The sequence below is a fragment of the Papio anubis genome, chromosome 10, assembly GCF_008728515.1.
Source record: "Papio anubis isolate 15944 chromosome 10, Panubis1.0, whole genome shotgun sequence".
Lineage (NCBI taxonomy): Eukaryota > Metazoa > Chordata > Mammalia > Primates > Cercopithecidae > Papio > Papio anubis.
The window spans coordinates 82,880,852-82,904,009 of NC_044985.1; the positions used below are offsets into that span (position 1 = coordinate 82,880,852).

Sequence of the window (23,158 nt, forward strand, 5' to 3'; positions counted from 1 at the left end):
GCATGGTAGTGTGCACCTGTAGTCCCAGCTACTTTGGAGGCTGAGGTGGGAGAAGAGAGAAACCCTCAAGCCCAGGAGGTAGAGGCTGCTATGAGCCATGATTGTGCCACTGCACTCCAGCCTGAGCAACCAGAGTAAGACCCTGTCTCCAACAAACAAACAAACAAAAGAAAACAAAATGGTCGATGGAAATTCACAATGAAATGCCTCATCCAAGGTCACACACTCAGCCCTAGGACTATACTTCATGTCACTTACAGTACCCTTTCCTTTACCATGTCATCTTTTCTCCTATGGAGTCAAAGGTTCATTGAAACTAGAGATAGAGAGTAATATTTATTCTTTTTAAGACGCTCTGGTCTCCGAAACAACACACAGAAATCCTGAGTGTGGGGGCAATAATCATATAGAAAAATTTTAAGTATTTGGAAACTTTTTAACCTTAAAGCCATACTATACTTAGCCTTAAGTAAATCCCAGTCATCTATTTTAAATGCACTTCGAAGTTTATAAACAGAAAACTTTAATTTCAAAAGAAGCATTTGTGTTTGTTTCTACTATTATACAAGCAAGATACAATTTTTTAAAATTAAAATCAAATGGTTATATTCATTGCCCTGTGGCTTTCATTTATAAAGCCATGACTGGTTATGTATTTGCTGTGAACTACACTTCAAATAATTTATTGCCATCACTAGTTAAAACAGTAAAATTTGCAAATGTTTTATTCTTTTGTATTCGTTTGGTTTGAGTAAATTAGAGCTGATCCTATGTTCCCTCTACAGTGACACTAGTGTATGTAAGTCCACTCCTGTTTACCTGCATACATGGGAGAGAAAGAGGTAGAATTCCAGGTGGTCATGCCCGGAAGAGTCATACATGTGAAAATGGGCCATTATTATTCTCAGCACAGAGGTCCCACTGAAGAGAGTCCTGAGGTCACAGCAAGTTCTGCATCTTCACTCTACTTGTCACTTCATATCCTAATTCATCTTCTGGTAGCCTGAATTCATCTTCCTGGTAGCCTCTAAGGAACTCAACACCAGAGAATATTTATTTTCCCTTGTTTGAATCCATCAAGGCCAGCACAGAGCTGCTAATGTGGGAGACGCCTATTTAATACTGCACCAAAGAGTCTCAAACATCATCACTACATGGCTCTTTCACAGCTTTGTGAATGCTAATGGGTAGCAAGGACAGCAGAAGTCTCAGAGATGATGCAGAGGCTGAAGTAGCCTTTTTGCTTTTTAAGCTTAAAAACATTAAAAAGAAAAAGCACTAACCAACTTTTGTCATACCCAATGGCATTTTATTATGCTCTACAGAAGGATTTCATTCAGAGCTGAGAAGAAAAGTTCTCACTTAACTTTTAAGTAAGTTACAATGACTTTTAAAAGAGCTTAAAATGTAGGAAGGCCATATGAAACCAGACAGCTGAGTCTCTAAATCTGTCTTAAAACAATTGTACTATATGCAAACAATAGAGGCGAGGCATGCTCCTGTATCTTGCTGAATATGAAATTCTATGCTGACACCATCCTTGATTCAATTCTGGGCTCTTCTGAGTAAGAATTATTCCCTTTATCCTTAAGATTACTACTAATAATGCTCAGAACCTACTAACATTTCTCAGGTGCCTTCTATGCAATCACCATCTCGTATAAACTTCAAATAACCCTATCAATTTGGGATTATTCTCACAAATTAGTATCAGAAATTTTAAGCAGCCTCTACAACATCAGAGCTCCAATTCCAGTGATGGTCCTAGAATTCATACCCAGATCTGAAGGTCCAGTGGCCTTTCCTCTCTATCCAAAAACCTCGCCATGCTTCCAGCAGAGATAATATTTCAGTCCACTTGAATAAGCTCTTTGACAACTTATACTACTTAAGTATTTTTTAAAAAAGAAAAAATGGAGGTTAAAATAAATTATACTTCCATTTGGATGTTTTACTTTGTACTGAAATATTTTTTAAGTCAGACAGTCCAAAATGCTTTAACCATGACTGTATTAGTATGTATTTGCCGATCGAGTTTGTTGAGTCCAGATCCCCAGCATGTAGCCTCGTATTCTCAGAAAGGCAACTGAGACTGAGCTTCTTAAGCTACCCTCATCCCCTATTTCAACTGTTAATTACCTCCTAGATTTACGACCTTGTGTGAGTGATTGGGCCCAAATCAAAGTATGTGAAACAAGTACACTGACCAAACAGAGTGAAATAATGAGAACTTCATCGACCCAGGTGGGGAAGCCCTTCTCTGCAGATGTTCTTTTCCGTTTTTCTGCAATGATGATGAATACCTTTGAAATCAACAATTATCAATGACAAGTACTCTGGTAGAAAATTGAAATAGAAAATGTGAAGAAGGCTCCCATCTTCCTAGAACAGCATGTGACTTTCTGCCATGACAGCTCATTGTTAAGAGGGACTAGTTCACACACCTAACTTTCCAAGGACCACAGCTTTATTAAAGGCACACCATATGAGCCACGTGGCTTGGTTCACGTACTAACAATGAATTAGCCCATACCTCAGTGCCAAGTAAATAAGGTGGCTAACTTGGAGAAGTCATTCTGGCTGGACAGAATAAATATGAGCAGGACAAAAAAAGAGAAGTGTCTGTGTGGTGAGGGAGAAATAAGGGTTGGAGTGGACATATTTATTATCTATCTGTTTTCCATCCAAACTGTTTTTAAAAATGCCAACTTGATCATTAATCAACAGATGCCATTCTTTGTAGAGCTACGTAAATCACTTTGGACTCTACAGAATAGACTCAGAAGGTCTGTTTGGTTTGATACCTTCAAATAGCCACACTTTGTTCTTTTAAAGTAATCTCATCACTGAGAGGCTTAACATGTTTCAGAGATACTGCCTGTCTATTCTAGAAACAGCTAGAAAAACAGAAGCAGAAAGATGTCACCCAGGGTCAGGATCAGAGGAAGAAACAGAACCTATGAATTCCACTAATTTACAGTATGAATTCTAGAATAATGCAAGGTAGCCAGAGGGAAAATGGAGGTCTATTTAAAAATACATTCTGAATAAAAGAGAAAACTGCTCAATGTACATGTGAAATTTTGGTTTTTTTTTTCACTATTAGGTATGTGGTACCTGGAATAATACTTGGCATATTCAAGAAACTCCACAAATATTTGTTGAATGAATAAGTAAAAATGTGAGAATAAAAATGGCCCATTTTCTCAATCAGGTCTATAACTTGAAGCCTAAGAACAGGCTTGTCAATGAAATTTAATCATTTTTTTTCCCAAAGCCAGACTTTGCTAGCTATCTATACAAGTATAAAGGAATGTGATTTGCCCTCTCACAGATGAAATGTGACAAGGCACTTAACTAGAACTATGACACATCAATATTTACAAGTGCCTCAATTTTAGTTTAGATTTATTGTTGTTGTTTTTTTATGGGTGGGAAGGGAAAGAAGGATGCATTTTAATGCACTTTCTATCTTAGTCTCTATCTATTTTCTTGTTGCTCCATGCTACTCAATTTAATCAGTTTGCCCTTTCACAAAATGTACTAGCCACTGCCTTCTTCTAGGTTTAAAGAGTGTTTCATATATTTTTTTAAAGTAAGTAAAAGGAGGCAGGGAAGGAGGGAGGGAGGCAGAGAGGGAGGGAGAAGGAAGGAAGGGGAAGGGGAAGGGGAAGGGGATAAATAGCAACATTGAGTTGACCAATAGGACAACAGCAAAACCAGCACCTAACAAATTCTAAAGCAATATTAAAAAAGAAAGCCAATGAAGCTTTATGTTCAAAAGCATTCTGTTTAGTTTTATTTTCCTACCAAAATGTGAAAAAAAAAAAAGTCAAGGCACTAAAGGTTTAATATTATACCTGGTTTCATTTACGATCACCAGAAGGAAAAAAATATGAGAACATGTCTAAGGAGTACCTTGCTATCCCAAAACTTTTAAAAACTTTAAAAATCTCAATATCCTATTAAAATAGAAAGACAATATATATTAGTAATTTTAGTGGTTTCTGAGCACTGGGCTTGTATTCATGAGGACTTTTTGTACCGATATAAATGACACAACTGACTGTGATTCTTCCCTTTACCTATAGGGAAGCATTGGACAAAGTGTCTTCTACTCAATTTTAGGATCTAAAAACCAAGAGGGTAAGGTGCAGGAATTGTATTGCCTTTCAAAAATGCAGAATATAAAAACTAGACTATTATTTAAAAAATAGACTATTATTTAAAGAAACATAGCAATTATGGAAGAACAAGCTACTCAAGAAACCAGAGTTCTCTATGTTCCCAGAAGGCAGGAAAAGACTGAAGGAAGTGGAACCCAGCTGTTTGACATTTCACTTCCAACCAGCAACTAACTCTGAATGTTGAATTTGGAAGGCGGTGTGTTATGGAGGTCCAGTCACTCATAGGAGGAGTTCTACTTTGCAAAAATAATAGAACTACTCCATGATGAATGAAAAGCTAACTCCAGTAATTAAAATGATAAGCCTAGTAAAATGTTGAACTGACTTTAAAAAAAACATAAGCAGAACCAGAAGAGACTACTATAAAAATTTATGTTTAATATTTATCAGCTTCTACAGGACACTCACTAAACATATGTGACTACATGATAAATGTTAGAAGAGCTGCAATAGAATAAAAAGGTAGAATACTCTGGACACACGTGGAACTGAAAATCACCTTTAGGCATTGGTTTCCTACTACTTGCATGCCCACAGCACTAACTTTAAACATTAAACAAGAAGTCATATGAATCTCCCTTGATAATGAAAGGTTTGTTCTAGACTTGATAATCATACCTGTATTCTTTTACCCTGGTAACTGTAGGGTCCTAGAACCCACGTTCCACTAAAAGGCCCTAACTTTCCAGCCCAAAGACAGCTCATTCACAGGTTACCTATAAGTGCTCTATGGCCAGGTGGCTTTCTACTTCCTATTCTTCTTAAGGTCATTCTAATATTTTGCCCAACAAAGCTCTCTCTTTAAAATGCAATGCCTTCCAAATTAGGCATTCAGATGACTGATTGGAAATTGAATGCCAAGAAAGTCAACTTTCAGGAGGATAAGATTAACCGGTCAATTTTCCTCTTAGATGAACTTAAAGTAGTAAATATGGAGTATGCAAGAGAAAGTGAGTTTGACAAAGACATGGGAAAAAGTCATAAGGTACAGCATGAACCGTGGGCAGGGCAGGGTGTGGAGGAGGCAGAATTATAATGCAGAGACACTATGAATAGTATGCAGAAGTTACAAGGTAGACAGAGATATACAGAAGACGGTAAATCAGATGATGCTTGGAAGAAAAGCTTGCAGTGGAAAGAAGCTGACACGAGAAAGAGGTAATGCTACGTTCAGGATGGCAAAGGAGAAGGTGAATCCATAAATGGCAGCTGCTGAATTCCGAGTTCCAGGTTCGGAGAAACCTATATCTGGATTTTCATGAAGTTCTAGCATCCTCAATTTCCTTTAATACATCTCCAGTTATTAAGCTGGAATTTGTCTTGTAAAAGAAAATAAGTGAACAACTTTAAGAAACTGTAAATTTCTTTGGCCTACTTTGCCTGCCTACTTTTTAAATTTTACAGTTTCTTAGAGTTTTAAAAAATCTCTAGGTAAAACAAAGCCATAGCTAATATCTAATCTACTGACTGTGAACTTCTTCAGCTTTCTGATTATCACTAAAGGAAACCTGTTCAGTACACTTTGGAAGGTAAACCCAAGATGAAAATGTCTGTCTCTTAGAGTAAAAAGAATTGATAACAAATGACTTCCAAATCTCTTTATATTCCTGAATGACAAATTTTAAATTTTTGACATGTTGAAAAACTAGTAATATAAAAAATCAAGGATGCTCTTCAAGTTGAATAAATACATAGAGGACAACATAATACCAACATGAAAAATGCTAGTGCGGCCTCACTGACAGGCAGGAGCTCCCAACATTTTCCCAAGTGAGGACCTACTTCTACCCAACTGCTACAATATTTCATTACAAATGCAAGTATTCATTTGCATCTCTCCTCAGGACTAGAGTGGGGATTCAAAACTCTGCAGCCACATTCACACAGTAGGCTTTGAATAGGAGCGTGGAATGAATCCAAGGTGAAAGAAAAATTCCAGTAACCTGGTAAGAAAATTTGCAAACATTCTTAATAGATTAATTAGTTTATTTATTTTCCTGGAAGATGTCCTTCAGGAAGCAAGTTTACAAATCAAGATACCGTCTGTGCAGCTGGAGTAGAAAATCAGGGTCAGATTCCCAGGGCTGAGAGGTAAATCTGAAGTGCCCTTGAACATTAGCGATAAGAGGCATATTCTGAAGCCACCTCAAAAATGCCAAAGCAGCTATGAAAGGTAAAAATTTCAGTCACATCAGTTCTTTGACATCACACCAATGGTTCGTGAGTTTCAGTGCATTAGGTGTCCTGTAAATAAGAAAACTCACAGAACTAGATCTACTCAGTGAATGGTTAAAAATGAAGATCTCATAAACAGCTCTGCATCACAGCAGACAGCTAATAGTAAGTATTCAGGGAATGCTGGCTGTCGCACGTTAGCAGCGCTTTCCAGCGCACGATAAAAGTCAGACTCTGAAGGTAGACAGATGTGAATTTAAGTTCTCACTTTGAGCGAGTTACTTTAACTTCTTTAAGCTTCAATTTCTCATCTGTGAAAGTATTAATAGATAAAAACCAACCACCCCTTTGGTTGTTCACAATAACTGAAGAAGATAAGACATGTGAAAATCTCACATTTTGAAAGCCTGGCTCTCAAAAAGGCTACTTACTGCCAGAGAAGAAGGAAAAGGAGGAGGCAGGGGAGGAGGAAGAAGGGAGGAGGAAGAGGAAGGAAGATGAAGGAGAGGCAGCAGCAGTGTCACCATTGTTATTATTACTGAGTTTTTTAATAGAAAAATCTCAGAATCAGCCTCAGAGATACTAATGATTTTTTATCTTTCACTGTCAGGCAATTACTGGTACAAGCCTCATTCTTGGCATTGTAGATCATATAAGTCTTTGTTTTGGGGGGCTGCCCTGTGCATGGTGGGATATTTGGCAGCATCCCTGACCTTTATCCACTAGATGCCAGTAGCACCCCCAAAACTATAAACACCAAAAATGACTCCAGATATTGCCAAAATATCCCATGGAAGCAAAATCTCCCCTGGTTGAGAATTATTGGTCACTATCAATGACAGGGAGTCTGTGGCTTAGAAAATGCTGAAAATAGCCTGAGAAGCAACCCAGACAAGTCAAGGGACAATGCTGGTGTCTGACTGTCACTAACCGGGTCTCACATTCTTATTCAATGTACGGCATGGAATTTTAAAACAAGTACTTGTCAGGAAACCACACAGCAGCAAGCTCAGAATTCCTGAACTTACAAAATAACCCATGGAAACAGTGTGGTGGAAACACAATAAAGCACAAATGACACAGACAGGAACAATTTGGCAAGTGCTCCCTAATCACCCTCGCTCAGTGACCTAGTCATAGCATGAGCAATGTCCTCTCTTCTCTCCTGCATGAGGAGGGAAGTGTGGTCAGAGGAAAGACTGGATGCCAAAATCATCTGTGTTTTCACTCCGCTGGCAACCCTGGCTTCAGGCAAGGCTTGACGTCTCTGTTCCAGTTTTTCCAATTGTAAAATGGAGTTGGTAGTAATGAACCTAACCTAACCAGTGTTTTATTCTAAGCTGAGAACATCCATTCAGCACAGGGCCTTGGGTTATAATAACCATTGCGAGAAAAATCGCTACAACCACGGGAATACTTTTGTCTCCAAACTTTCAGGGTGAAAAACAGAATTTATTTCCTCTTTTTCAGGAACTGCTTTGGTTTGGTTTGCCTCACAAGGTCTCTCCTCTGTGCTATCTACATATGGACTAGAAACATTACGTAGATTAGTATTTCTCAACTTGTGTTTCACTACTGTCCCCTCAGAAGGCTTTTGGGGCATTTCTGTCTAATCATGGCCGCTCTTCATGAAATTTTAATACTAGAGAGATATTATCTCTTTATGTACCAAGTTCCTTTGCAGGGTCACAAACCACTGTGAATCTAAGATATTTACACTCCCCAGGAACCAATTCTCACCCCTCTGGGGCAATGCTGGTCCAACTGTGGATTCATGATGTGACAGGATCTAGCTCACGAAGTGTGTTCAGATCCTGAAGAACTAGCTTCCAAAAGCAGGGGCTTAAATCAGGGTTTCTGAAGAGACTGAGAATACTAAAGAGAAAGTTGGATAAACCAGATAATTCAATATGACATCAAAGCTACACAACACCTGGAGAAATCCAACTTCCCAAGGAAGAATCGCCTCATTCTCCCAGGGCTGATGAGTCTCTGGGGCTGACGACGTCCCTCAGTGGCTCAGGCCCAGCGTGATCTCAACTATAACCTTGCTTCATCTCTGAAGAGAAATGCCATCAAACATGAACTTAAGCATGCAAAAAATTGTGTTGGGATTATAAAATTATAATAAATTAATATAAAAAGAAATGGCATGTAATAGCTACCATCAAAGAAATTGGAGCCATGGGGCAAAGGCACTTACTTGTGGCTTTGATGAGGTGGTCAGGTGACCTGACAGGAGACATGCCTCAAGAAATCAAATGACAGCTATATATGCATGTGCACTCAAAGGAGGGGAGACAGGGACCAGGGCAGCAGGACAGTAAGTGTATGCCCTGCAGAAAGGACATTGACTCCAGCCACATAAAACTCTGAGCTTGGATCACATCTTCTGACTTTCTAGATTTTATGTGATATCTTCTAATTATTATTATTATTCTTATTCTTATTTTGAGACGGAGTCTTGCTGTATCGCCCAGGCTGGAGTGCAGTGGTGCGATCTCAGCTCACTGCAAGCTCTGCCTCCTGGGTTCACACCATTCTCCTGCCTCAGCCTCCCGAGTAACTGGGACTACAGGCGTCCTCCGCCACGCCTGGCTAATTTTTTGTATTTTTAGTAGAGATGTGGTTTCACCATGTTAGCCAGGATGGTCTCAATCTCCTGACCTTGTGATCTGCCCCCCTCGGCCTCCCAAAGTGCTGGGATTACAGGCGTGAGCCACCACGCCCAGCCGGATATCTTCTAATTTTTAAGTGTGGATTTGAGGGACCCATAGAGGGGTAAAAGGTGGGAGGATGGGGAGGGTCCAAAAAATAACTAATGGGTACTAGGCTTAATGACTAGGTGATGAAATATCTGTGCAGCAGGTCCCCATGATACAAGTTTACCTATGTAATGAACCTGTACATGTGCCCCCGAACTTAAAAAACAAGGGCTTACAATTTCTAAACCTTTGTGGGCTTAACAGAAACACATCTGCAGACAATAAAAAACTGTCCATTTATCAACTCCATTTGTAAACAAACAATAAGAAAAAGTTCCTCTTTTCTGTAAGAAGAGAGGCTGTGACTCTAAGGGACTTCTCAATATCACAGAAAGCACCAAATGGAGGAGGAGCGATGCAAAGTTCCCTCTTTTTATTCCAGTACATCTGTGGGACCCTAATACAACAGATTATTCTGGTGGGTAATTATGCACGGAAATCACTGCCTCATATCTTTACCATTTATGAAAAATTTGGGAATAGTGTACCCTAATTACCTAAAGAAATTTAAATGGCACACTTCCATGACCACAAGTGAAGAGGACTTATGTGTTTTTTAATATGCTGCTATATCAGAAGCTCTTAATAATCACTGATTTCACCCATAGTTAACAATTTAATAATGGCACATTTCCTATCTAATTAGACAAAAATATAACATCACCAAACTAATATTACCCTACATATGAATTTTTAAGATTTCTAAAACAGGTAAGTAACTGTATCTCACTAAAAATTTAGTTGATATGAAAGCCCCAAGTGAATTCCAACCCCGAGTCCTTGACTTTTGGACAATTACAGACCTTTTTGTAGTAGCTTGGTATGTTTTTAAATACAGCCCTCCCCAAGTCACTGAGGCTGTGCCAACTGTATTCTCTAGTCTCAGGAGTTCTGCTGTCTAGTGTCAGTTATTTTTCTTCACTTTTCATATTATGACTGTAATAAACAATCCACAGCTTTGTATTTTGCTGACAGACATAAATTCAACATTGCAAAGCAGTGTCACTCAGATATAGGCATAATGTTAAAAAAAAGTGATGTGCTGATGAGTTTCACAGTAGTTATGGGCTCAAGGTCAATGGCTGAGGCAAATTCACTTTACAGAAAATTACCTAATTTGTAAACTTTTTAGCTAAGATCTGAGTGATGGGAATAACCTTTTATAAAATAAGTGCATCTCTCTTAGTGATATCAGAAGTTAATGTTAATAGCCACAAGATGCTTAAAACTGAAAAGAAAAATTACAGATTCATGCTTAGCCATTAAATATTGTCAGCATACTCTAGTTCTGACATACTAATAGAAAAGATAATAAAACTCATAAATCAATTGGCTGTCTGCTTCTGAGATTTACTGTACTCAAACTGGCCAACTGTAAGACAAAATATTATGTTAAATATACTTTTAGCTACCAATAAACAAAGGGCCCAACAAGATGATAATTTATGGACAAAAAACAGACAGGTATGGTATAAGAGCTGTCATCCAGATGAAGGGAGGCCCTCAATTATAACAAACAATGCATTTTATTACTTTTATCTCAAATTTCTCTAAGTTTTCAACTTTATCACCATCTTATGATTAAAATGAGCTGTGATTAATATGTAGAATCAATTGCTTTTTCCTTGCTGCTTTATTTCTACTTAACTTGTACTGAACTAAGATAGGCCCTGAATAAAAATTCCATGCAAAATCAGTGGTTCCCTGAAGCAAGTCCTTGGCCTTGTGTTGGTTCAAGACAGAAATCTAATACAGTTCACATCAAAATTAGAAAAAAAAAAAAAAAGCGGTGGGGATGTTGGGGGAGTGATAGATTTTCACACGGCTGAACTGTACCGTTTACATGATCTTTTGTCTGAGGCTATCCATTTCATTAATCTGTCTGCTATCAAAGAGTATGTTATGAAATGATATTGATAGTAAATAAGAGCTTCCCTAAAACTTTTCAAATAAATTTGTTTTCTAAAATAAAAGGTTGGAAAGCCTGTATTGGGCCCCTCTTTAATTTTAATTTCAATTGAATCTTGAAGTCTGAAAGCCACTGCTCTGTGTGGCTCAGTACATGGGTTTAATTATCTAAAGAGAGGTGCCCTGGTGGTGGATGAGGCCTTGGTCAGAAAAGGACCAAGAAGGAAAGGAGGAGGGTGGGTCCTAAAGGGTGAGGATGTGCTGCATACCCTCATCACCCCCATCCCCATCCCTAACTCTGGGATCACTGTGGATATTGCAAGAGACTGCCTCTACTATTAAGTTTGGGCAATTCACTCTGTGACTTTGTCCCTGGAAACTGACCAATGATAACACAAAAGCATAGCACAAAATCATTGGCAGAGATGACGATATTTAGATGAAAAGTGACATAAAGATGTGTTAACTTCTGGCTTCTCTCCCAAGTGTGTGAGGGGGAGCGAGGGGAAAGGAGACAGGAACCTCAGGGTGGGGTGTTTTACTGCATCCCTCACCACTCCTCTCTTTTTATCAAGAAACCGTGCCTCACTCTCCCTTTGTCTTCTCCTCTTCCATTCTGCACACACATGTGCACACATGCACTCCTGCCTCAACTTTTTCTTACTTCAGGAGATTGAGAGAGAGGCAGAAGGGTCCTCTTTGGTGGCAGCTGAAATTGAGGGTACTGGGCAGCAGGCCCATCTTATAACCTACCACAACAATTTGTGGGCCAAACTCTAGGGGGCCTAATGTTGGAAATCTCAATCAGTATTTCTTCTTGAAAGCAATTAATTTTAGATTATGGAAAGTGTCAGTAGTTAAACTCAATTACTATGGCAAAGCAATATTATTTCTCTCAATGAGAGCAAAACCTAAGCCAACAACACACGCAATCCAAAGGAAGACAGATTTCTAAATGAGATGTAACCAAGGACAGCAAAATCTCATCTTAAAATTCTAAGAATCTGTCACAATCTGTCTCTCAAGGTTCAGATGAGTTCAATGGTATTCCCTAGGTCATGTGGCTATTTCTTTTCCTCAGTCTAATCAAACATTCTTTGAGGGATTTTGGATGCAAAACTACTTCACAGGTTTTTTATAGAAAATGAACTGATGGAAACCATGTTTTCCGATCAAGAGATTTAATTCTCCGTGAGTGCTCTGGCTTTATAATCCCACAAGTAAAATGCTCTCAGGAAAGCAGCTGTCTTTGGCATTCAACTTCTCAGTCATTTTTCTTTGTGTGTACATACACACACACGCGCGCATGCACACACACAAATATACACACACTACCCACTGTGACAACAGCATCTTCCGTACTTGGGACCTGGCATGTGACACCCTCTAAGAGAAGTTGGTGTGGTGTGTGCTACTTGAACCCTCAGCAGCTACTGCTGGCACAGAGAGCCCTGCTCAGGTGGGATGCGGGGGTTGGGGACACTGACCTGTACTGGCTCAGGTGGAAGCTGGACCACGTGTTGCATGCGTTCGCTGTGGTGATGCCTCGACTCCTCCTCGTAGATCACGTCCCTCTCATGCTGGGGAAGGTTCAGGAAGCGACGGATGGTACAGAGGTTTTCCCAGAGGGTGCGGTTTTCTGGGCTTGGGTTCTCCTTCCAGCGGAGCAGTTCACACAGCCAGCCCTGGAGAGAGAGGAGGTCGCTTGCATTAACCTGCAGAATGCAGAGGAGCTGAGGGGGCCTTGACTGTGGTCCAGTGCCATCACAGTACATCTTTTTCTGTCAAAATTGTTCCCACCAACCTGGGGAGATACTGGAACAATCTGACTCTAAAAACCAACCCCTGACCACATAGGTGATTATACCACTGCCCAAGAATCTTTCCTCTTGTTAGATATTGTATCACTCTGCCTATAGAATATATTCTCAATTGCAGTTTCTCTGTAAAAGATAAGCAAGATTATAGTTATCTGTTCTCAGAAAAAGTATTTTGTGTCAGTCAGCTACAATTTTAAAATTACCCAACTGGGCAGCATTTCATGCTAAGAGTGAAGATAAACAAATGTGCATTACAGGACAGCAAATTCTAAAAAAGAAAAATTGTCTAGGTGTAAACAACACTGAGTTCTCTAGGGAGGAAATATTCTTACAATTATCAATAACTCCGCAAAATAGAAGCAATAACCTTGGCTAGAATGAAAAGAAATGCATATTTGCTCAACCTCTGAATATCTCGGGCTCTAGGCCCTCTTAACCATCACCTTCCCGCCACAGCCACACCTGCAGGAAGGTAGGCAGTTGGTCGGGTCACACCTGCAAATGTCTGCTTCCAAACTCTAGCATCCGGATGTTCTCTCTCTTTCAACTGCACAAGAAAGAAAATGTAATGCAAATAATGATGGATTATATGAAAATAATACAGAGGATGCTGTCAACATCGCTCACTGACTCATGTCAAAATATTTTACCCAGTAGCTTTCTAACCCATCATTTCCAAGCTACATCGCTAATTTTCAAAACAAGAACTGTCCCACATCATGTCTCTTGCAAAAGAGTAAAAATTTATCTTAAAAGGTACATAAACATGAATGACTTTGTGAAAAATATTCCCAAACCTCAACAAATTCTATATCATCACTTGTAAGCCAATGAAATTTCCTGACATGCATTATAAAAACCTCATATAATATCATAAGCTGTTGTTTGTCTAACTCTCCACTGTCTCTTCTGCCTTTACCCAAAAAAAAAAGGCAAGATTTGATTATCTCCGCTGCATCAGCCAAGACAGCAACACCAGCTGTTCTCATTGTGCAGCCTCTTCCTCACGGCCTCCATGTTAATAACCTGATCATTCCATTTTCTCCTTCAACTGCCGGCTGCAGCACCGCGAAGAGACAAAAACCCAGGCCCATCTGCAGCAGCTGTAGGCACTGAACTGTGAAGCCACCGGGGATTTATAAACTAATCTGTAACACAACACTGCCTTGTTTTTACAAGTGAGAGGCCACATTTGCGCAGACCTGATCTTTTCTTGCAATAAACTGGAAGCTTGGGAGAGTTAGAAGGTTAGGAAGAATGAAAACAAGATATCTTATCATTTGCTTGGAAATATTTTTCCAAGTATTTTCACAGATTTCTTTTTCAACTCAATTGAAAGGCAGATAACGTTTGATTTTCAAGGTGCAATGTATATAAAAAATAAAGACAAATTTTTTTATCCCTACCAGAAAATAAATTATATTTTTAAAAATAAACTATATTTTAAAAAATCTCCAAGTGTTTCCTCAAGGGTTTCTTTGCTTAAAGTAAAAATTATTGAAATGGAAAACAAGTGGAAAAATAAGCTCCTACTTCTCTATCTTTTCACAGATCTGAGTAAGTATCCAACTGAATTCTTTCAAATGTTTCAAACAGGTATGTTTAACATCTCCCAGGGGAGGCAAGAACATGGAGACCAATCATTCAATGGAAAATACAAACAAAAACCTGCATCTGTTAAAAGATGAAGATCTGAGATACCCAGACCTTAAGGAAGACAGCACCTGCTGTTCCGCTTGAGGACTGAACTGCATTGTGGGAAGCTGCAGCTTGAAAGGAGACAGGTGACAGCTGAGTGGTATCTCCACTTATGACATTGGGAATGTCTCGCACAACATTCATTGCTGCATTTGATTTATATGCGCTGTTATAATCTGCACTCATTACAATCACTTAGAACAACACTACAGGCCTTGTTATGGACTGTGTGCTGTCTGCCATCAGTCTTTAAGAAGTGTAGTGCTCAATTTGCCCACTGACATGCAAGGTCTTGACCTTGAAGCTATTAGGGAGCAGATTAGACACAAGTGTGATCATGTGTGCAGACATAAGCAAACCAAATTAATTTCTGGCACAGGGAGGTAGCCAACAAGACCCTGTTCTTAAGGCACCAGAGAACTTCCTCAAATCCCTCATGGAGCTGAGCTAATAGCATGTTTAAGGGAACCCGGTTTTGAAGATGAAGCACATTCATGGTATTTAGAGGGTTATTAATCTAGTTTCCCCACAAAGTGTTTGCTTGGCTGATCAGATTAAGGGATGGAGCCTTCAATAGCGCACCCCCACCACAGCAGGCCCCAAGAAATCTGTGATACTTCACAGCCTTGGACATATTGCACCATGTGTACCCAGCTGCCTCAATAATTAGCTTATGAATGTATCAGCTGGTTCTGTGATTTTTATAATAATAACTAACCTACAGAGCAGAAAGATTGTAAAGAGTCTTACAGTAGCACAAAATCGGAAGGTGATCCTAACTCTACCTTGCTCTTCTCCTAAAGGTCATTATTCCGTAATACCGGCACTCCTGTGATGCCATTTATAGGTATTTATTTTGTATCTGAACTGGCAATGTATTTTTGTGTTAGTTTTCTTCATGGCAGCCATGATTTGCCTTCCCCTTGCTCTGGCTCGCTTGCTCATTCCACATATTTGTATGCCTATCTTCAGGAAATCTATTCTTCCACCTCACTTCCCATCTCATGCACCATCATTTTATTCATATCATCTTTTCACCAGCCCATTTGGGATGCTTATCTCTGTTTTCTCAATAGGGTCTCTTATTAGCTTGTTTGCTGGCTAATGAATGTGTGAGAAAGTGCCACGCAGTTGCATGAACACACATGTATGTAATTGTGAGTGAACCCATCACAGAAGAGATAAAGGGTCCCCACATTGGGATGTTTTTCATTTATATAATTTTTGCATGCCATCCAAGAAAGTTCTGCAGTATCAGGCAAAAAAAAAGAGTGTAAATGTCAAATAAAACAGTGACAGATGACAGTATTCTCTATTGAATAGCACTGTTTCTGTCGTGCATGTTCAATGGGAACTCATGAATTATTAATAAACAAATCTCCTTTTTCTGTTAAAAATCTCAAGTAGGTTTTTGTTGTTTTCTCTGTGTTATGTGGAGCATTCCATGAGAATAATTTTCATTTCAGAAATGCTGACACAGAAGTTCATCTGGTTTCCAGCCTTGGCCAGCTCTGTGAGTGGGCACCATGAACTGTGGAGTATATACTTCCCTGGGATTTCTCTCTTAGCCTGGTTTTAAGTTTTGACCAAAGGTTGGCTGGATATTCATACAGTTCATTTAACTTTCACAGTCTGGTAAAACTAGGACTGAGTGAATTACATATGTTTGAGCATAGTTAAGAAGTGTAGAGAGTATCAAACATGGATCTCTAAGACCTAACTGCTAAGTTCCTGGTCTGTCATTAAATAACTGGGTGACCTTTGGGCAAATAGTTACCCTTTTCAAGCTCCTGGGTGCTTAACTGTAAAAGGATGGGTTAACAAAAGATGGTCTCTAAGTTCCTTTTCGGTTTTACATTCCATGATCTTGTTATCTGTCAGAAATAGCTGACAGTGATAAACCATCAGGGTTAAAGGTACAAAGAAAAAATAACCGTGACAAAGTGGTCAAGGTCAAATAACTAGTGATGATATACTGACACCATGAATGCTCTGAAATGATATACTGCAAAGGTTACAACATCGTATCTGAGGTAGTCTTGCCCAAAATGCATCATCTCAGTCAAAACATGAGAAAATATCAAACAATCCCAAACTGAGAACTGTTCAACAAAATAACCATAAATGGCAAGGTCATAAAAGAAAAGGAAATACTTAAGAACTGTCACAGACTGCAGAAGATTAAGGAGAAATAATAACAACTAAATGTAATGTGGTTGCTGGATAGGATCCTGACCCAGAAAATAGACATTAGTAGAGAAACTGCTGAAATTAGAATAAGGTTTTTGTTTAGTTAACAGTATAGAAACAATGTCAATTTCCTGGTTTTGATAATTGTATTATCATCAGTAATTGCACTATGGTGACATAAGGTGTCAACATTAGGGGAAGATAGGTGAGGGACATACAATACAGTGCAATGATCCCTTCCATACTAGTGTGGCAACATTTTTGTGAGTCTAAAATTAGTTCAAAATAAAAAGCTTTTTTAGATACAGGAAATTCCTGGAACTTATACAGAAAAATATACATGGAGCCCAAGTGTAATAATACCAAGAGGTTCGCAATTAAAACTTTATTTTACCTCCAAAATCTGAATCCAGAGAAGGAATGCATTAATAAGTTCAAAGACTGCTTCCTTGCAATCAATGGTTAAAAAGTTCCCAAGCATTAGGGTGCATAAGCAAATAATATTTATTCATATCTCATTTTAGCCATCTCATCAGCCTCTTAAACAAATATATTTCCCTCAGTAGAAAAAACAACTCTGACTGCCCTTCCAACTATGCAGGTGAGGTGACACTCCTACCAGTCAAGACATAGTTTGTTTACAATCCACGTGTTCCTGAAAAGTTGCATATCAATCTACATTTACAAAGCAAATCACATTGTAAATGTATTAGACATGCTTACTATTTGAAGAAATGTGTCACTAATTCTTTCTGGAAGATGAATAATAAATTCATAGTTTATCTTTTATTAAGGTGATAGTTTCATTAATGAGTTGCATAAAGGGGAGAATCTCTAGTTCACAATTCAAGAACATTACTAAGAGGCAACAATAATAACCACAATTTGCCCCCATTTTTCTCTCATGACCTCGTCTCCTACCAATTCCCCTATTGATCTTGTGCTCCAGCCACTGTGAATTGCTCACAGGTACATTCTCACCTTCATGCTTCTGCCATGTTACTCTCTTAAATGGAATGTCTCACACTCAAACTTCTTTTCCCCGTGAGAAGCTATACTTCAAGGCTCAGCTGATGTGGTCTCATTTGTTGCCCACTCTTGTGTAACCCTGAAGCATTGTTTATACCTTTTCACAACTCGATCATTATTATTTTTAGGAACGGGTATGTCTGCATTCCTATCAGAACAGTTAGCTTCTTGATGGGAGTGAAGGGCAAGGGTTGGTTTCTTACTCATTTTAGCATTTTAAGAGCAGACTATGGGTTCTTGCACATAGTAGCTTCTCAATAAACAGTCATTAGATTGAACCAAAATTATTAGAGTACATAGAAATTAGCCTAGAGGAATGTTTTACGGACTCAAATTCAGAGAGTTATTGTTGGAGAGAAGCACTAATTCTCAGAAGCAACCTTGTCAACGTTCTAAGGTTTGTTTCCTCATCTCTAATACATGAATATGATAGGGAAAATAGTCCATTATATAAATTGCAAACAGTAATAGTAGTCTCTCAGGACATTGATTCTGTTAACAATTTTCTGTTAAGCACACATCTCCTGCATGCCATGCAATGGGCTAGTACATTACATATATTACCTAATTGTCATTGTTACTTTTTACTTGAAAGGTTAATTGAGATTGCCAACAAGAAAGTGAGTAATTAATTCTGACCATGAAGCAGTTCAGGAAAAGTGTCATCATTGAGAATATGGCATACAAGGTGAATCTTGGAAGATAAAGATAGATTTCCACCAGGTGGGGAGAGGACTGAAAGTCTAGAAATGAAGGTAGGGCTTAGATTATAAAGAATGCCAAGCAAAAAAACCAATTTTTATCTTAATCTTATGGGCCCTAGGAGTCATTGAAGGCTTTTTAACTGATATGATGAAGAATTAACTTATCTTTATTTTCCTCTCTTTCCCCCAACTTCTTCCTTTTTAAGACGTTCTTTGGGGAAAGGCTACAATAAAGTCAAGAGCATGACTTATCCTAGCCTAGATATCTTTTTTCATAGTGAACTTGTGTGGCTTGGTATTAACTGGGACCCACAATGGCCGGGTACTCATAAAGTGCATGCTTCATAAGTTCTACCCTAGAGGAGTGTTCATTCTAAAAAGACATGACATAGATCATAAAGAACCACACTACATCAATCATTTAAACAATCTGTTATCATTTTAACCACTTTCTTTTCTCTCTGTGTGTGTATATATGTGTGTATTTGTTGTTGCTGTTAATACTAGAGTTTTTAAAGCTCTCTTCAATTGAAAATGAATGAGGTATGGAAATATCTATTTCACTTAGAAAATATTTTAAAAGATTAAAATATTTCAAGTCGACAATCAATGAGTGACATATCCTCCAAACCACATACCAAAGGCTGAGAATGTTCAAATGACCAGGGAGGCCTTTCACAACACAATAATATGGCCCAGTGTTCAAGCTTGGAGCCTATCAGATATGAGTTTGAATCTTAGCTGTAAATCTTATGTGTAAGTGATGAGGAGGGGAGGGACACACCACAGCTGAAAAGAGTGGGGTTCCTGTCCATGGTACTGAAATGCCTCTGCATACAAAGTGGCTTGCTTTCTCTTCCCCAGGACACTTGGTTTGGACCCCAACTTCTCACAGCCTCCATGATTTTTTTCCTTTAAAAACATTGGTCTATGTTTATGACCAATTTTCCAGTTTTTACAATATTTCAGAACAAATACAAACTAGAACTTGCCCAGCACTAAACACAAATCCATAGCCTTCTCTAATCTCCCACAAGAGAGTTAGTAACTTTGCCCTTGTTGAATAAAGCTGTATATGCTCCTTGAAGGCAGGGCCTTGTCACAGTGATTATTCCCCTTTGTATGCCTAATACAAAGCTAATGAGTTAATTCACCTACTAATTAGTAAGTAGCCCCCACTCCCTTGGCCCTTTAGGAACTCTAATGAATGAATAACTCAGCAAATGAACAGTTCTTCAGAAGAATGACTCATAGATTCTTGCAGCAGAAATGCAAAAGGCCATTTACTCACCCACATCTTCAATACAGAAAATGTCAGCATATGTAACCAAAGGGAAATGTTTTCTGAGTGTCTCAAAAGGAAATTCATATTATTAACCACAGACAGTTCGCTTTCTACATGGAAGCACATAAAGTCCCCAAACAAACTTTTGTAACTGTGAAAGGATTTCTCTTCAGATGGTTGAGACTCTTCTGAAGTGTGAAATGAGCCACATAATATTCAGCTCTTGTTTCTTCATCACCAAATTCTCTTTTCATGAATCCAATAAGTGTCTATTAAAATAAATAAACCCCCTAATGACTCAAGATAACCTAATCAAGAAAACTGAAATGGATAAAAGCCTAACTACAAGGAAGGCTTGTCAAAGGCTTCAATGAATCCCTGACAAGGAGGTTATCTAAACCTGAAAAAATTGTGCTGGCTGTTTGGTTAAAGTTCAAGGTTAATTATTTTATACTTTAAATATGATAAGTAAAAATGATCTGCTTCTTTACTTTTCAAAATTGTATACTAAATTCTAAACTGTATTTTTATGGGGACCAATTTGTAGCTATCTCTGGGTTATCTTATGCATGTCACTGACATTTCTATGGATGTGTCTGTAAAGATTGAGTCTGTAATTGAGAGTAAGGAAAATTTTACTTCAGAAGAGCCCTTTAAACCTCTGATAAGACTGTGCTCAAGTCAAGATGTGATTACACAAAATGTTGTTGCCCTCCTTAGCATACATGGAATATACATAGCTATTTAACAGTATGGAGATTTGGTATGCCTTTACATGTATAAATATGTACAAACATACATACAAGCATACATGGGTACATGCACCTGAAAAAGCCATTTGTGTCTGTCAAAAAAGAAGAATGAATCTAGAATTTTGGACTTCTTCACTTCAACAGTAGAAAGATATTAACAGCAAAATGTATTAGGCTAAAATATCGAACAGAAAACAATAAAAATGCTTCCAGTGCCTCCCTTCAGGTCCAAATGTCAGCACACCTGTGACATATCAATGTATATTGCAAACTTCCTAAAGAACATATCATAATGGGTGGGTGGCGGGAGTTGGGGGGGCAGGCGGGGTAGTGGTTGGGGAAACCAGACAGGCAGACAACCAAGAGTTAAGACTCTTTTGAAAGATCAGGGTGGGACTAGAAAGAGGTGAGCAAGCGACTAGTGCATGAAATGTAAACAGTATGGTTTGACAAGTGTGTGCCTGCCTTCTTACATCTTGCACCCTAGGCAGCTAGCTTGCCTTACCCTAGTCTTGGCCCTGTGAAAAGAAGATTAAATAGTCTCAACAGCAAAGTGGTAGCAATCATTCATAGATACCAACATTCTCTGACTGTAAGAACCACAGTTTAACTCAATGTCCCCTTCCCCAACGGGCTGGGAAGAAATCAGAGAGGAGGTTTTAATATGGCAACCTAATGTGCTTCAAAGACACACGCAAGTTTTCAAAGTTACCAAGTCATGAACAGGCAAAATAATGAACTCAAAGGTTTCTGCAAAGGATAAAATGAACTTAAAATGAGTTTAAAACTTTAGTGATGAGTTAAAAGTATTTGACATTTTAAGAACTGCATATGTAGTCTGATTAATCTTCATTATCATCATCATTATTGATTGCCTAAGGACTCCTATAAAGACTAATTTTAAGGCATGAAACATTAACATAATTAATTGTGAGGGTGGTAAAAAGAACCCAATTCTTGATCATGAGGTTGATATTAAAACAGAGATCTTATAGGAATGTCTGAGGAGACTGCTTCACTAGAATCTGATTTCTCAAGATTCTACCAAGAGAAAAAAGAGGGGAGACTGAAGGGCTCAACTTGATGCTCATGCATCACTACGTTCACATCCACTTAGTTTGGCATTTGGGAATCTGAGAAATTCCTTCACTAGGCATATAACACTTTTCAAATGGTAATTTTAGTGTACATATATTAAACTTTTTGAATTTGAATTTGGAACACCACCCCTAAATTTTAGTATACTCAATCCAATTGACAAGAGTGGAAACTGGTCCATGATAGGTCTCAGAATGACTGCGTTCTGAAGAAACCTACCTAGCAGCTACTCAGTCAAGGCTGCACACGTCATTTTAGCCTACCTTACGTGCAGAATATAAATGGCAAAATCAAAATCATCAGGAGACAGACCACCAACTCACTTTACACAGGGTATCCTATGGCCTACAGTTTCTGTTACTCTTTATAACAGAGAGGCCAGGGCAGCAACATGTCTACTTCCAGTGCCCTGGGTTATCCCAGCCCCAGTAAAGGCGTCCTCAACATGGAAACTTCACAATGTAAGATCAACATTAGAGTACTTTTTGTGCAAAATGGCAAACCTTTGATCTTTGTGCAACATTTTTTAAAGGCTAGGAAACTAAGTAATGAGACAAGATAATATTTTATATTTTGTAAATTTACTCTCTTACATAAAAAAGTTGTCTTAAAAATTATAGTTTTAACTTGTCTTATAATTATTTGTTACACAGTTATGATATCAATTAGGATATAAACATGCACATACACTCCCATGCAAACATATACACATTGAAAGAAAAGATTCTAAAATGTTAATAGTAACTATATCTGGGTCATGAAATCATGGCTGATCCATGTTTTTATTTTTATACTCTTCGTCACTTTCTGAATTTTTAAAAATGAGGTTGTTAAATTACTTATGTAATCACAAAATATAAATTATTTCTTTAAAAAATGTATAAATATATGCCTGAGACATTTTAAGAAGAGATGCAAAAACAAAAATTAATTAGTCTTTCTTTCCTTTTTCTTTTATATAAAGAATCTTCCATGGAGACCTACATGTTTTAAATTATTTAGCCTGTCAAGCAAATTAGACCACCTATAAGGAGAGAGTTTAAGAAAAAAAAAATGTTCATAAAATCTGAGCTTGTAAACTACATCTAAAACATAAGTACACTCTCACTTAGGAATACAATTTGTTAAGCAGTTGAGAACTTGAAACTTTTTTTTTTTTTTTTGTAGAAACATAGTGATAAGGCATAAAGGTCAGTACACAAAATCCACTTAATCCTAATGTACATGAAGCACAGAACATACTGAAACCCAATCACCATGTAGGTCATAGTTTCTATGGGGAAAATGATTTTAGAATTGTGTATTAAAAGCCAGAAATCCATCTCTTCTAGCTACAATGGGATCACAATTATGCCTCCCATTCTAAAGTGTGTAGTAGGAAGAACTCTCTCATTCCTGACTTTAGTGGCAGCTCCGGCAGCCAGTGGGCCTGCAAAAGCATAGGTAGCATGGAGGATTGGCAGACGTCTTTAAACCTTTGTAAAGATGAGGACATCTTACTAATATCACCTCACCAGAGACCCCCCTGGGTCCGTGTTGGTTCCAAA

General features: G+C 38.3%; 1 protein-coding gene across 4 annotated transcripts in view; it reads right to left on the reverse strand.

The window, feature by feature from the left end:
* The window catches only part of SATB2 (SATB homeobox 2), a 194,134-nt gene that overhangs the window by 25,813 nt on the left and 145,163 nt on the right, over nucleotides 1-23,158 (reverse strand). For all 4 annotated transcript variants that reach the window (XM_009182706.4, XM_003907774.4, XM_009182702.4 and 1 more), the window contains one exon: nucleotides 12,523-12,720. In XM_009182706.4, coding sequence (XP_009180970.1) covers nucleotides 12,523-12,720 — 198 coding nt within the window. The remainder of the gene's footprint in view (nucleotides 1-12,522; nucleotides 12,721-23,158) is intronic.